Here is a 16,949-nt window from a genome sequence, read left to right on the forward strand (position 1 = left end):
CAAGCAGTTACCTGCAAATAATGAGATACACATTATTACACATAACCTAGTGCGTATAATGTTGTATCCAAATACAGGAAAATGTATACTAAACTTCCTCTTCAATGAAAATCTAATGAAGAGTGATTTCGGAGTGCTGGGCTCCCTGGAATGATGTGGTGTCCTGCTAAACTGTGCCTTCTAATTTCAAGGGATTGATACCAGGCTTCTCTCTGACATACCGGAGCCCCCAGGAGCTCTTGAAACAACTTGAGTATGAAGAAAAGAGAGCAGCACAGATATACAGTAGGCAAATGGAAGAATCCATACAGTAGTCAAACCATTCTTCGGTGGGTTCTAGAGCAGTGGCAGTATCCCTAACAGGCCATGTTTTGGGAATTTCAATTAGATAAAATATCTGTCCAAAATACCAAGCCATTCACTCAGATTTAAAGCACCTGTGCAAGATAAAGGAAAAACCTGTAAACATGGCCTGTTGAGGGTACTTGAGGACAGGGTTGAGAACCACTGTTCTAGAGGACCCCTTCATCAGGGCTGGGACATAGTGGGGATGATTTACTAAAACTGGAGAGTGCAAAATCTGGTGCAGCTGTGCATGGTAGCCAATCAGCTTCCAGTTTTTTTTTCTCAAAGTTTAAGTGAACAAGCTGAAGTTAGAAGCTGATTGGCTACCATGTAGAGGTGCACCAGATTTTGCACTCTCCAGTTTTAGTAAGTCAACCCCATCGTGTAGTATCTAAAATTAGGAAAAAGGTATGTATGTATGTATGTGTATGTATATATATATATATATATATATATATATATATATATATATATATATATATATATATACACACACACATATACATATACACATATATATACACACATACACACACATACACATACACACACACACACACACACACACACACACACACATATATATACACTGCTGTACCTAGTCAGAGTAAGTGACATACAGTGTGGACGGAAAGTATTCAGACCCCCCTTAAAGTTTTCACTCTTTGCTATATTGCAGCCATTTGCTAAAATCATTTAAGTTCATTTTTTTCCTCATTAATGTACACACAGCACCTCGTATTGACAGAAAAACACAGAATATATGAAATATCACATGGTCCCAAGTATTCAGACCCTTTGCTCAGTATTTAGTAGAAGCACCCTTTTGATCTAATACAGCCATGAGTCTTTTTGGGAAAGATGCAACAAGTTTTTCAGATCTGGATTTGGGGATCCTCTGCCATTCCTCCTTGCAGGTCCTCTCCAGTTCTGATAGGTTGGATGGTAAACGTTGGTGGACAGCCATTTTTAGGTCTCTCCAGAGATGCTCAATTGGGTTTAAGTCAGGGCTCTGGCTGGGCCATTCAAGAACAGTCACTGAGTTGTTGTGAAGCCACTCCTTCGTTATTTTAGCTGTGTGCTTAGGGTCATTGTCTTGTTGGAAGGTAAACCTTCAGCCCAGTCTAAAGGTCCTAAGCGCTCTGGAGAAGGTTTTCGTCCAGGATATCCCTGTACTTGGTCCCATTCATCTTTCCCTTGATTGCAACCAGTCGCCTGTCCCTGAAGCTGAAAAACACCTCCACAGCATGATGTTGCCACCACCATGCTTCACTGTTGGGACTGTTTTGGACATGTGATGAGCAGTGCCTGGTTTTCTCCACACATACTGCTTAGAATTAAGGCCAAAAAGTTCTATCCTGGTCTCATCAGACCAAAGAATCTTATTTCTCACCATCTTGGAGTCCTTCAGGTGTTTTTTTTAGCAAACTCCATGCGGGCTTTCATGTGTTTTGCACTGAGGAGAGGCTTCCGTCGGGCCACTCTGCCATAAAGCCCCGACTGGTGAAGGGCTGCAGTGATGGTTGACTTTGTACCACTTTCTCCCATCTCCCGACTACATCTCTGGAGCTCAGCCACAGTGATCTTTGGGTTCTTCTTTACCTCTCTCACCAAGGCTCTTCTCCCCCGATAGCTCAGTTTGGCCGGACGGCCAGCTCTAGGAAGGGTTCTGGTCGTCCCAAACGTCTTCCATTTAAGGATTATGGAGGCCACTGTGCTCTTAGGAACCTTAAGTGCAGCAGAAATTTTTTGGCCAGATCTGTGCCTTGCCACAATTCTGTCTCTGAGTTCTTCAGGCAGTTCCTTTGACCTCATGATTCTCAATTGCTCTGACATGCACTGTGAGCTGTAAGGTCTTATATAGACAGGTGTGTGGCTTTCCTAATCAAGTCCAATCAGTATAATCAAACACAGCTGGACTCAAATGAAGGTGTAGAACCATCTCAAGGTGTCACAGCAAAGGGTCTGAATACTTAGGACCATGTGATATTTCAGTTTTTCTTTTTTAATAAATCTGCAAAAATGTCAACAATTCTGTGTTTTTCTGTCAGTATGGGGTGCTGTGTGTACATTAATGAGCAATAAAAATGAACTTAAATGATTTTAGCAAATGGCTGCAATATAACAAAGAGTGAAAAATTGAAGGGGGGCTGAATACTTTCCGTCCCCACTGTATATTACTGTGTTCTAAACAAAATAATCTATAGTCACAATATTTTTAGAGCGATTACATTGTGCCAAGTTCAGCTTTAACAACATGTTACAGACGTATTTGTGGTGTAACCTGTTGCTAATCGTCAGTCCATCACTCCCTGATCCCCCCCCCCCCCCTCACCCCGTGACAGTGGACAGGGATTACTCTCCCCCACAGCCTCTGTCACATTAAAAATCAGAGAAGCTGTGCAGGACTCCGCCTATACAGCCATGTCATTCTTTCACAGCGGTCTTTGAATGAAAAAAACGACAAATCCCACCTGCCACCGGGGCAGACATACTTGTAGTTCTCAATTGACTACGAGGGTGATCATCAGCGCCCTCATAGTCCGTTGGCGCTTATTGCAGCTCAGCAATAGTCTGCCCATACAAAGGCATAGGCAGTGAGCTGTATGAAGCGCCTGCAAGAGCCTGACATTGCACCCACAATCCAAAATAGCTCCGAAGGCTGCTGAGAAAAAAAAAATAAAAATGCACATTTTTTTTTACTTGCAAAAACATGTTGTTTATTTATTATTTTTTAGACAAAGATGAACCCCTCATAAGAAAAGTATTGGGGCTGCCACCACTGATCATAATCTAAGGCCACATTTACAGGGACAGCTGACAGGAGGTAGCGGACACACACAGTGTGCAAACAGTATTAGCCAGCAGTGGCAGCTGTCAGATTTGTACTCTGTACAAAGAAATGACCACTGTCACTGTTCAATTGTACCCATCTGAGCAGTAAAATGCTCACAGAGCATGCTAAACTGGCTGCAGCCAATCGTCCAGTCTGTATGTGGCCATAGCACAGAGTATAGCTTTGTCCAGAGGCAGCATTTAGCTGCGTCTGAAAGCAGCAAACTTCCCGCCCCCAGCTTTTCACGTGAATGGGGCCTAAAAATCTAGCAGCCCAGCTTTCATGCTGACCCAATGGCTTTAAAGAGGCCCTGTCACCATAGCATTAATTTCAACAACATTCTTCTCATATGATCATATATATGCATTTAATGCATTTTTATACATATTATTTAACTGTAAATGTGCCCCTTGTGTAGAAATCATAAAGCCTTGAGACAGCTGCTGGGTACTACCAAATTACAATGTGATGTCAGCAGCCCATGCAGATTCAAAGTGGACACTCTAGTCTAGTATTTCCTTTAGCTCCTCCTCTAGCTACTACATATAAAGGATGTGGGGGAGGGGTGAATGAGCTGGGCCAGCACAGACAGTGATTAGGAGAAGAGGAGAGTGCTATAACGTGCAAGGAGAGGGGGAGAAAGTTTAGAGGCACAGTGCAAGTCAATAAAAATTGTTTATGGAAAGAAAAAAAGCTGCAAGTAAGTATTTAAAATACATTTTTTCTGTGCTATAATCTGGATTGGAGTTAAAATTTGTGATGGGATCTATTTAATATAAAAGGACCTGAAAGAAGCAGGCAGGTCAGCAGTTCTAACTTCATTGGTTGTGCGTTTGCGCACTCTTTGTTACCCAGGAAGCATTGAAAGCTGAAATATAGGTATGGCAATTTTTACATAGTTACACTGGTCCAGCTTGGATCGAGAATATATATTATATATATATATATATATATATATATATATATATATATATATATATATATATATATATATATATATATATATATATATATATATATATATATATATATATATATATATATATATATATATATATATACACACACACACACACACCTGTGGGATCCCCGTGGAAGCTGGAAATCACTGGGAGTAGGTAAGGATGAGCTCAGGCATGTTCGCAAGCCGCTCGTGCAGAGCCCGCCAGGAAGTCGGCACCAGGGGTGGATCCGGGGGGGGGGGGGGGCAATGGGGCAATTGCACCCCCCGAGGCAAGAACATACAAGCAGGTGAGCCCTGAGCCGGCGGGTGAGCGAGTAATCATGCCGCCGGCCCGGAGTGGGCGGCTGGCGTGTGACTGAGGCTTAGCAAGGCAGCGATCAGGCAGGTGTTGAAGCGGCTCCCCTTCTGATAATGTGACTGAAGGGACGTTGCGTCGCGCCCATCTTGGTACTCCCGCACTCATCCACAGTAAGCCTAGTGTTTGTAAGTCGGCAAGCGGACATCTTTATACACCCACCAGAGTCTTGCTTATCACAGTTATTTTTAACAGTAAACTCAACTTATATTTCACTAAATAAGCTGAGTTTACTGTTAAAAATAACTGTGAAAAGCAAGACTCCGGTGGGTTTATAAAGATGTCTGCTTGCCGACTTCTAACTCTAGTCTTACTGCTGACAAGTGAGGGTGTACCAAGATGGCCGCAATGCAACATGCTTTTGCATGCATATTCTGATGAGGTAATGAGTTACAATATCTCTCACTGCCCGCCCTCACTCTGGGACACATCCACTGGCAACTTGGCAAGTGACAATCCGCATGTTGTGGCAGGCGACATTGGCAAGTGACAATCCGCATCTTGTGGCAGGCGACATTGGCAAGTCACAATCCGCATCTTGTGGCAGGCGACATTGGCAAGTCACAATCCGCATCTTGTGGCAGGCGACATTGGCAAGTGACAATCCGCACGTTGTGGCAGGCGACATTGGCAAGTGACACGCTGCATCTGGTGGCAGGCGACGGTAGCAAGTGACTCCCAATGATTCTGCATTATGGTGAGTTGAACGATTTCATTTTACATTACAATGTAATAATATAAATAATGCGCCTCAATCATCCTGACACCCACATCAACCATGGTGCTGTGATGATTGAAGCGCCAACACCAGCCACTGCCCCGACAAATTGCTCGCAAAATTTTATGGCAGTGCCCCTCCCGAGACTAGGCTCTGGATCAGCCCCTGGTCGGCACTGCACGGTGCTAATCACAGGCAGTGAGACATTTCCCGATCTCTGTAGCCGCGCATCGGGACAATGTCTCACTGCCTGTGATTAGCGCTGTGCTGACTTCCTTACATGCCTGAGCTGATCCTTAGTAATAGGCACTGCTACTAAGTGATCTCAACACTAGTATCTGGGTCCCATGCCGAGCAGCTGCTCTGGTGCACGGTGAACACAGGAGGTCACTTGCTGGGCACTGGCAGCATTCAGGAACAATCGACATTCTCAATGAATACAAAGCATTCCCTGATTGGACGAGGTGGTGATATCCCAATGTCTATCTCATCCAATTACAAAACACTTTTCATGCATTGAGAATATGAACATTTTTCTCAGAATGACACCCATGCAACCTCCTGTGTTAGATAACCTGCAGTGCAGCTGCTCAGAACAGAACCCGGGAGTTGGCGGAAATCACTGTAGTAGCGGTGCCTACTACTGTGATTTCCAGGTACCAAGGGGATCCCACAGGTATGGCACATACATATTTACATTGATCCAAGCTGGACCAGTGTAACATTGCCTTTGCTGGAATTCAGCTTGGAGCCAGAGACTGCCAGGTTACAAGCATTTTCAGAAGGAAGGAAACATTGTTATTTATGCAGTAAACAGGATATGGAACATTGCATAAACATATGAAAGTCCCATAATGAATTATTTTCAGTTAAATGTTACAATGACAGTTTAAAAGATGCATTGATTAATATACTTTGTAGTTTATCTTCTTAAACAGTTTGCAACTGTTTATTATTAAACACTGCTGTAGGGGCAACAAAAGGAAAAAAAAAAAAAAAAAAAAAAAAAAAAAGCACAGATCCCCAACATCATGAAGTCTGGTTTAGCCCATCCAGTAAATCCTTACTATCAGGGATAACAGGTGATAGGTACACATAAGGAGTGCCTCTGTTGCAGAACTACTATGTACATAATCACTATGTGCTTAAACACAACTGTCACTTTGATCTCCCTCCTCCAGTTATCATAATAATCCATTGGGCTTATTCAATGTGCAGAGGCCCATAGCAATCCATTAGAATTCCTCTTTCAGGGATCAGATTACAGTAAACTGATATCAGTTTGGTTTCTGTGGCTTAGGGTGCTTTGCACATCATCGCTACCCTGGTGAATAAGCCTGCTGATGCAGCTAGATGTTCTGCAGCTGCCCACTACTCCCTATGAGAATAGTGGCGGGTGCGGTGGCCAGCCCTGCCTACAGTTGGAAGCAGTTGGCAGACTGGCAGGGGAGATCCTGGCTCATGGCAGCAGGTGGTGGGCTGTATAATGGGAGAAGCACAGAGTGCAGCAAAGATGGAGGGATAAGAAGCATCAGCTGTCAGAGGATGCTGCAGAAGGGAGGGGTGTGGGGGGCAGATCCCAGAACCCTCTTCTAATCATCATCACCCCCCTCCATCCCTGCATCCTTGTGCTTGGCTCTTACCTGCACTGCCCTGGTGAAGAATATCCCGGCATCAGAGGCTAGCTTCTTCACATTGAAATCCATGGTGTCAGCTGCAGCTTGCCAATGTCCTGTGTGTTATGCATCAGCTGCCTTTACTCCCAGATCTTCCCACCCACTGCTACAGGCCAGGGAAGCTCAATCCATCCCACACATCATCCAGCTTACTCCATCCACTTTATCCAGCATCGACTGCTCAACCTGTTAAAGGAGAAGCATTCATTTGAGTCAATATTCCGTTTAGGTTAGAAAAGAAAAAAAAGTGAACAAATACATACAACGTTAGATTTTCATTTAAAAACATGAATTTTCAAAATGTTTGTTCAATTCTCTAAGAGCTCATTCACACGAGCAGAAAAAAAAAAAAAAACGTGGCATTTAGATGCACACAGCGTATAGTTATGTGTGCAATTTAATGCAACACAATAGTACCCAATGAGCCCATACACACCGCTGCATCTGCAGGCATGAATCCAGATAAAAGTGTAGTCATTCATTGGAATGAAAGGAGAATTGTACGTGTCTAACCGCACCTAAGTGCAATTATTTTACACAGGATTTTCTGCTAGTTCTGCATTTCATGCAGAAACTACATATATTCCATAGCTCCCAACTGTCCCTGATTTTGAGGGACTGTCCCTGATTTGGAGCAATGTCCCTCTGTCCTGATTTGTCCCTCAGTTTGGTCTGATCTATATAGCTGTATATAAAATGCACTTTTTTCTTCAAAAAGTGTTTACCAGTGCTAAACCTTTCATCTGATTTCTAAATTGCTGCATTTGTAAATTCCAAAAGCCAAAATAAAGGAATAGTAGTGGTAAAAAAAGCACTTGTGGGTTTAACTAATCTTGTTTTTTGTACAAGTCTCCTTTAAGTGGGCGTGGCAAGGGGTGTGTCCTATGCCTGCATACTTTTGCTGATAGGTGTCCCTCATTGCCATCTCAAAAAGTTGGGAGGTATGTATGTTCCCGTGTGAATGATTCCGAATGAATGATCTTTTTTAACTGTAGTGAGCCTAAAAAAAATCAAAGAAGAATAAGAATGCAAAATGTTTATCATATCCTAACTGAACTAACAAAATTCTTCTAGTTAGGCCTCTTTCACACGGATGATCCGTATGTCCGTTTTTCATCCATCCGTTTTCGGATGAAAAACGGACATACAGTCATCCCTATGGAGCGTCGGATGTCAGCGGTGACATGTCCGCTGACATCCGACCCCGCTCCGATCCGAAAAGTGTAACGGAGGAAAAACCTACTTTTCCCTCCGTTTTCGGATCGGATCGGATGACGACGGACACTACGGACCGTCATCATCCGATCCCCCATAGGGGAGAGCGGCGCTCTGACAGGTCCGTCGCTGCACAGCGTGCAGCGATGCACCTGTCATCTTCCTGCTCAGCGGGGATCGGCGGAGCGATCCCCGCTGAGCCAGCGTGTGTTCACGGGGCGGATCATGACTGATCTGCCCCGTGTGAAAGAGGCCTAAGGCTTGGTTCACACAACGCAGCATAATGTTGTGTTGCGCTTTGCACTTTTTTTTATTTTTTATTTGTTTTGTTCTTTTTTTTTTTTCATAGTGACACTTCATTCGTGTCCCTGCACAACGGTGCAGTGCATTGCGCTGTATTGCTATCCAGTCCAGCAGAGAAAGATGCAGATATGCTGCATTTTTCCGCAACACACATCACAAAAAGCATTGCAGTGCAAACGGGGTACTTGGAAAACACTTGTTTTCTATGTTCCTTAGCAAGAACTTGCGTTTATCCAGTGCGGAAAACACAAATCACTGCAAATTGCATGAATGAGCCCCTAATGTGGTTATTAGTCTGGAAAAAAAGTGAATGCATGGAAGAACAATGCAAATGAAAGTTTTGGTCAATTTAGAAGTATAGAGTATGTTCCAAATTATAAGTATAATCTAGTATATTGCAATGTATTCTGTATATCCACTATAACATCCTCGACTTATGTACTTAGACTGTACGTTTAAATCTACTTTGCATTCCTTCATTTCATTAACATTGGCATGGCAGTCAAACAAATATATTCATAGGAACTTGTTGAGTCAATGATGTGTGGCCAGGAGCTGGATATCTGTTTATTCCTGCAATCAGAAGACACTGTGTGGCATTGTTTCAGAGGAAGCGGTTTCCCTCTAGTGTTCCAGTGTGGGATGTCCTGTTACTTTCTAAATCAGAGACAAGACAGAGCAAAGCATCTTGGGACATGTAGTCCATACAGGTAGGAAACACCCTCTTGCTGAATTATGTGAAACTACAACTACCAGCTGGCTGATGGAGAAGAACAGACCACTGGGAGGGACTATAAAGGAACAGGCTTAGAGCCTGGCGCGCTCTCTTGGGACCGGCATGGATCTGCATGCAGGGAATCTGTTACAGGGTAAGCTGCAGTTGTTTTGCAGCCTGCTCTGGCGGATTTACCCTGCAGGGATCTGGAAGAACACCTGCGGACAGTTCCCCTTCATTGTCCGGCAGCAGCCTGGAGGCCGCTCCTGTTCCATCCACCCTGCAGGGATATTTGATTTGTGTGAGCCGTGGTGTGGCGTGGCATGGCGGAGGCTGGAGGTCATCCCTTGAGCCACATTCCTAAGAGATCATCATCATCATCCTTATCATCATCATCCTCTTCTGTTCCAGTGTGGTGAGCGGGCAATAGCCCAGCCTGATAGACACTGTGTATGTATATATATATATATATATATATATATATATATATATATAGACATCATTGTTTCCTGCACCCATTACCATCTTTAGTTCAAAGATCTCTTCCAGCATATCATAGCTTGAAAAGCTGCATTTCACCAAAAACTCTCTGTAAAAGCAGGTTGAATTGTATTACAGTTACTGTTTGCTGAAGTTGTACTTGTTTATCTGTTGTTTTCCTATTCATATGTGAAGGAGCAGTAGAGAGGGGTCTGACACTCCTAAGAGTCATTCCTCTGCTCTTCTGTAGCCCACTCACATAGACATTATATGCACTTATTTGAGTATAGGGAATATAGTGTACACTGTTGAATGTTTGAATCATAAAGGTGATAGTTATTTTGCTACCAATAATATCCTTTGTAAGACAACCTTTTTAGGGTTAAACTCAGGTTTGTGGGGGGAGTGGCTTAGCAATGGCCGAGTGAGGAAGCATTATCTGTGAGCTCCTGGTATTGCCCCTCGGTATCCCACTATTTGACGGCTTTTCGTTACTACATGCAAGGCATGATATCTACTAAAAGATACAAGACACGTTCTTCAGTCAGCGGTTCCAGCTTCCTGACCCCCCGGAGTGGTATTAAGCGCTATTTCAAAGACCAGCAGAGGACATCTCCAGGCGCCATTGCTACGTCGCCTCGTGGTCTAGCCCAGAGCGAGACGAACAAATCAGACTTACCGGTCCCATCCACGACCTCAGATTCGGTGTTTGACATCTCAGAGACACCCAGAGCAGACATGGCAAGCTCGTCGCAGCGGCACAGCGGTATTCCGGAGGACCTCCGGAGCATTCTACAAACCCTACCTACTAAGGCGGATATCGAGGCCTTGCCCTCTAGATCCGACATGGAGTCCCTCATTCTCAGACTGGAGGAGGCGCACAGCAGAGATATGCAGGAGCTGAGGACAGAGGTACAGGATCTGACAGCCAAGGTAGACTCTAATGACTTGACGGTATCTTCTCTCACACAGCGGGTTCTAGCGCTGGAGAGGGCACAAGAGACACAGACATCAAAGGCAGTTGACCTACAACTTAATTTGGAAGATTTGGAGGACCGCAGCCGCCGCAATAACCTGCGGCTGCGAGGCATCCCCGAAACCACAACCGCAGAAGACCTGGCATCATCGGTCACCGCCATTTTTCACAAGCTCCTGGGCACAGATCCGCCGCCCCTGGAATTAGACCGAGTGCATAGAACACTGGGCCCCAAGCCGACCGATCCGGAGAGACCCCGGGATGTTCTGTGTCGGCTCCACCGTTATACCCAGAAAGAACTCCTTTTGAGGAAGGCATGGGATCAAGGTGAGGTGGAATGGGACGGTGCTATGATTAAAATCCTCCCTGACCTATCCAGAGCAACGCTTCAGAGGAGAGCGCTGCTGAGACCAGATCTGGAGTTTGCCAAACGCCAAGGCTGCACATATCGCTGGGGATACCCACTAGCGGTTACATTCCGAAAGGGAACTTCCTTCTTCACCCTGCGCACTCCGCTTGATCTGCCAGCTTTCTTCGAATTCATAGCCGCTGAGCCGATCCCGGTGCCAGACTGGCTGGCGTTCGTCCCAAACCCGAGGAACCGAATAGGCAACGATCCCCGCCAGAACCAGCTGCCACCACGCCAGCAAAGAGCTCGCAGGAGGAACCGCTCACCCTCGGCTGAAGGGAGGAGGGATCCCTGAGCATGGATCTCCGTGGCAATACAAACAGCCCCATGAGTTTGTTCTTTGGAAGGGAGTTTCATGTACCCTTCCTGTGTTGGGCAACCTTTTGTTGTTTTTCTTTCGTGCCTGCCTACAGTATGCTGCCTCTCAGACTCCTTCGGTTCACACATGGCTATTGACACCTAGCAAGTGTCAGCTGTCCTGCGGTGTAAATCCCAAAGCTCTCTGACATGCGCATAGCGCCAACGCTCCAAGAGAAAGGGAGGAAAGTCACGAGAGAACTCTCATGGAGAAACTTTAGTTTTCAGCGACACATATATGCACAATGCCGATAATTGGATCTAGTCAGAGCAATCTACCCGTACGCCACTGGCGAAAGCTATACAAGCTGCTTAAGTCGGGACTTTCCTTGCTGTAGCCAAACGAAAGCCTGAGGAACAGCGAAGAAGAATAAAGTCAACATGGTCATCCGGACTATGGGACACTCTCAACAGGTATAAGGCTCTGTTTGTGACTCTCCTTGACTGACCCAGCTCGTACCGGACCTGATCCCGTGTCTCAGGTATAACACTGGGGAGGGAGATGGCATAAGTCTTGGTTACACTGAGTTTACCAGCCTCATTTCACATGGAGATAGCCGCAAACTATAACACTTAAAAGGGTGAGTGGGGGAAGGATTAGATCTGATAGCGCTTTCCATGACTGTGGTCTCTGAATGACCCATCTTACACAGCCATAAGATAATTGTGGACAGCTAGGATAACATGTTTAAGTTTAATGACAGGCAAACTACAGTTTTATAAGTTGCAGTTTTAGAAGTTGGGAGCTGCTTGAAACCTATAGAAGTGTATGACACAACTGGTACCAACATGCATACAGCTTGCATAATAATAATATATGTTATTCTATACCAGAGCCGAATTTTGTGCCTTCAATTTAATATGTATTTTGACCGTCATAGAATAGTTGTAGACAAATACCACGTAATAAGGGATGCAGAGGGGTAGCCAGCGAGCTCCTTACTGGCTATTTCTCTCCACTACCCTAATTAGGCCTGCGCTCGATTACTGGACTAATTCCAGAGAGCGTCTTAGCACTAGGGTGCTACTTACATAGAAAACACCTTCTGTTTTAGACTGGTGTTTACTAGTCTTTGAACCCTCTCTCTTCTTCTTCTTTACTATTCTACGTTTCTCTATCTCTTGAGCTTCTGCTTCACCCTACCTCTACACCCTCCCCCACCTTCCCTTTTATTTAGTTCAGGGGTTTTTTTTTTTTTTCACGGGAGACATGGAGTCGGTGAATGTCTTCTCATTGAATGCTAAGGGCCTGAACGTGCCGGAAAAACGGCGCATGTTACTACAGGACCTAAAACGCCATAAGACAGACCTAGCCCTAATACAGGAAACACATTTCAAAGAGGGCGGTCTCCCTGTCTTGAGGGGTAGGCACTTCCCGGCGGTATATCACGCCACAAATGGATCCACTAAAACACGTGGAGTATCCATATTAATCTCCAACAGAGTACCCTGGAAATGTGCGGATACAATGTATGACCCAGGGGGGAGGTATCTGTTCCTCAGGGGGGAGATTGGAGGCATCATGGTGACCCTTGCAAACATTTACGCACCAAACGCCCAACAAGACAATTTTCTGGTTAAGGTGTTAGAAGACCTGGTGACATTTGCGAGAGGCCATCTTATAGTCGGGGGGGATTTGAATATCCCGCTTATCCCTTCTGAGGATACCTCATCGGGGACCTCCTCTGTCACTCCTAGGACTAGGAAAAGGATTTCTAAAGCATTACATAAGGCGCAGTTGATTGATGTATGGAGGCTCCTACATCCGAATGAACGCGACTACACCTTTTACTCTAACCCCTATAAACAATATTCCAGAATCGACTACTTCCTGATACCTCATGCCCAATTACATGCCCTTAGAGATTCCAAGATAGGCTCCATCACATGGTCTGACCACGCTCCAGTTCTCCTGACGTATGCCCTGACCGACAACACTACAGACAGACCAAGGACCTGGAGACTAAATGAAAGCCTCCTACAGGACGAAGAAGTGCTTAAGGATGTAACAAGAGAATTAGAGTTTTACTTTAAACTCAATAATACCCCTGATAGTGACCCTGGTATTGTTTGGGAGGCACATAAAGCGGTGATCCGCGGCATCCTAATCAAGCATGGGACACGTATCAAACGAGACAGATCGAAACAACTGACAGCTCTCTTACAGGACCTACACTTAGCAGAGGCAAGACACAAACATGCCCAAACACCCAAGGGAGAGGCGGAACTAGTGCTCTTACGTACCAAAATCACGGATTTAATGCAATTTAGAGCAAAAGCTGCAATGCAAATCTGTAGAAGGGTGTCTTATGAGTCAGGGAACAAGTGTGGGAAACTACTGGCCAAATCACTCCGGGAACAACACCTTGCAAATTATATCCCCCACATAATGTCGTCCTCTGGACAGAGGATGACTCTCCCACAACAGATAGCCACGGAATTCAAAGACTTTTACTCGTCCCTATATAATTTACAGCGGACACCCACATCACAATCCCATATAGAAGATTATTTGTGTAAATCTGGAATGCCCAAATTACCAGCTGAAGCCAGTGAGTTATTGGATGAACCCATCTCTATGGAGGAAATTCAAAGTGCAATTAAAGCCATGAAGCTAGGGAAGGCACCGGGACCGGATGGCTTTACGGCTCTATACTATAAATCCCTACTTCCGTCCCTGGGAGCCCACTTACACAAATTCTTTAACTCACTGGATTCTAGTACACATATCCCCAGAGATACGCTGCTAGCACATATTGCAGTAATTCCAAAAGAGGGGAAAGATGCGGGGATGTGCGGAAGCTACAGGCCAATCTCGCTACTAAATTTAGACTTAAAAATTTTTACAAAAATACTGTCCACTAGACTCCAAACATATCTCCCCTCCCTGATTCATTTGGATCAAGTGGGGTTTATCCCAACCAGAGAGGCCAGGGATAATACGATTAAAGTCCTAAACATCCTACATGTAGTTAACCAACATAAGACCCCTTGCATTTTCTTGAGCACGGATGCGGAGAAGGCCTTCGACAGGGTGGATTGGCGTTACATGACCTCGGTCCTAAAACATATAGGTCTGGGAGGCAGGATGTTGTCTTGGATAGAATCACTATAATCCAATCCCTTGGCACGTGTTCGTGCTAATGGGATACTGTCGGTTCCCTTTGCAATTCGAAACGGGACCCGCCAGGGATGTCCCCTGTCCCCACTCCCGTTCGCCCTGTTGTTGGAACCCTTTCTGCGGACTGTGCGTGCTCATCCGGACATAGCGGGGGTGGATGTGGGAGGGTCACAACAGAAAATAGCGGCATATGCAGATGACATGCTGTTTACTCTCACCAACCCAGTAATCTCCCTGCCCAACCTACTCCAAGAATTTGAATCCTATGGTAAATTATCCAATCTGAAGATCAATCTTAACAAATCAGAGGCAATGGGGGTGGGGATGTCCCCTCGCCATCTCTCTGTTCTTCAAAATAGCTTCAAATTTAGGTGGACCACCACAGCATTAAAATATCTTGGCACATACCTTCCCCCAAAACTATCCCAGACATTCGGCCTAAACTTCCCTCCGCTTCTAACTAAGGTCAGATCCCTTCTCTCCACTTGGAACACAGGTCTATACTCCTGGTTTGGTAGATGTAACATCCTGAAGATGTGCATTCTGCCAAAATTTTTGTACCTGTTACAAGCGTTACCGGTCCATATACCCTCGCACTATTTTGTCCAGGCTAGTGCCCTTTTTTTCAATTTTATTTGGGCACACAAGAGACCCAGACTTAATAAAAGACTACTCACCCTACCTAAAGCATATGGAGGTCTTGCAGTACCGGACCTCCGCAAATACCATCAAGCAACCCACCTGACCAGAATTATTGATTGGAACCGCCACCAATCCACGAAGCTATGGACACAATTAGAACAGAGTCAGTGCCCCGTACCATTAAACAGGGCCACATGGTGTCACGTTTTCTTACCGGAAAACGTAAAGAGGCACCCCTTAATAGGGGTCACCACGCAAACCGGCGCATCGCTTTTCGCTCGTGTACACCTCGCTCCGTTTGGTTCCCCACTGCGCCCAATATTGGGCACTCCAGAATTTAGCCCGGGGTATACCGATCCAATCTTTAAATCTCTGTGCAATACGGGTCTCTCGCAAGCATCCCACTTCATTACAAATGGAAATTGGGTCTCTGTTGCCGACCTCATGCGACCGGAGGGTCCGTTCCGTTTAGATTTCTGGAGGGCTCAACAGCTTAGCCACTTCCTTAGATCTCTCCCTTCCTCGAAACAATTTGGACGCGCGCTGACCACCTACGAATTATACTGCTCGGAAGAGGGTGCCCTACCCCACTCATTGTCGTTGACATATCAGCTGTTAAACATTCCCCCAGATAACTTTCAGCTACCCTCTCTGGAGGCGTGGGAAAGAGACTTACAGTGTACCCTTTCATCAAAGCAAAAACAGAACATTTTACATTTTACATTTAAGTCCTCAATATGTACTAAGACACAAGAAACAAACTACAAGTTACTCACCAGATGGTACAACACACCTGCAAAGTTACAAAAATTCTTCCCATCCTCATCAGGACTCTGCTGGAGATGTGGTGAAGAATCGGGCACGATTCTCCATGTGTTCTGGTCCTGCCCTAGGCTGGAGCAGTTTTGGAGATCTATACAACAGACCATACAAAAGTTCACAGAACGCCCCGTTACAGCTGACCCTGCCACCTTTCTGCTCCACGCAACCACCATGTCCAGAAAGGCATACAAAAAATCCCTGACCCGTCATCTTCTAGATGCGGCAAAGGCTTGTATCCCACTGTTATGGAAATCTACTAGGACTCCAAGTATGGGTATGTGGCTTAAAAAGGTGGAGGATGTTAGGAATATGGAGGATCTTATACTCACAGCGCGCAACCAAAAAGAACAATATGATAAGACCTGGACAGGTTGGATGCTATATATATTTTCAGATGAGGGCCGTGCTCTTTTATCGGACTCAAGAAATACAGTAGACGGCTAATCAGAGGAAGCTGTCACAGGACATACTAGCTCGCCGACTCCGTGCTCCCCTCTTACCTCCCCCATTTACCCCATTCCTCCGCCTTCCTATCCCCCTGCTCTTTCCTTTTTTTTTTTTTTCTGTTTGTCTCTCATTTAATTTTTCTCTATAATTCTATTGACTTAGTATTTTATTGTGGAAAAAGGAAAATGGCAGGAAAAAAAGGGCTTCCTAACAAGATGAGTAATAAAGCAGAGTGGTAGTCTTTCGCATGTGTATATCCCTTTTGTCTTTTCTTTATTAATACATGAAAGTCTCTGTATTGGATGTCATTATTATTGTTCTGTTATTTGCATGGGTGCTTGAGGCTGCGTCCTCGATGCACGTTTCTGTACAAACTGTATTATCGGGCCCTTGGCCTTCCTGCATCTGAATAAACTTTTATTTGAAAAAAAAAAAACTCAGGTTTGTTCTTTGATTCTTTTCCAATTCATCTCATTGAGTAAACTATTCCTGATTTAACTAATTCTGGTGTATTACCTTATTGCTGCTGGTATTTAAGGGAAACATGTTTGAACCCAGGGTGTCAGAG

General features: G+C 44.9%; 1 protein-coding gene across 8 annotated transcripts in view; it reads right to left on the reverse strand.

The window, feature by feature from the left end:
- The window catches only part of SH3GLB2 (SH3 domain containing GRB2 like, endophilin B2), a 175,152-nt gene that overhangs the window by 122,078 nt on the left and 36,125 nt on the right, over nt 1-16,949 (reverse strand). For all 8 annotated transcript variants that reach the window (XM_073600121.1, XM_073600123.1, XM_073600128.1 and 5 more), the window contains exon 2: nt 6,862-7,080. In XM_073600121.1, coding sequence (XP_073456222.1) covers nt 6,862-6,924 — 63 coding nt within the window. In that variant the 5' untranslated portion in view covers nt 6,925-7,080. The remainder of the gene's footprint in view (nt 1-6,861; nt 7,081-16,949) is intronic.

The sequence above is a fragment of the Aquarana catesbeiana genome, linkage group LG09 (assembly GCF_042186555.1).
Source record: "Aquarana catesbeiana isolate 2022-GZ linkage group LG09, ASM4218655v1, whole genome shotgun sequence".
NCBI lineage: Eukaryota > Metazoa > Chordata > Amphibia > Anura > Ranidae > Aquarana > Aquarana catesbeiana.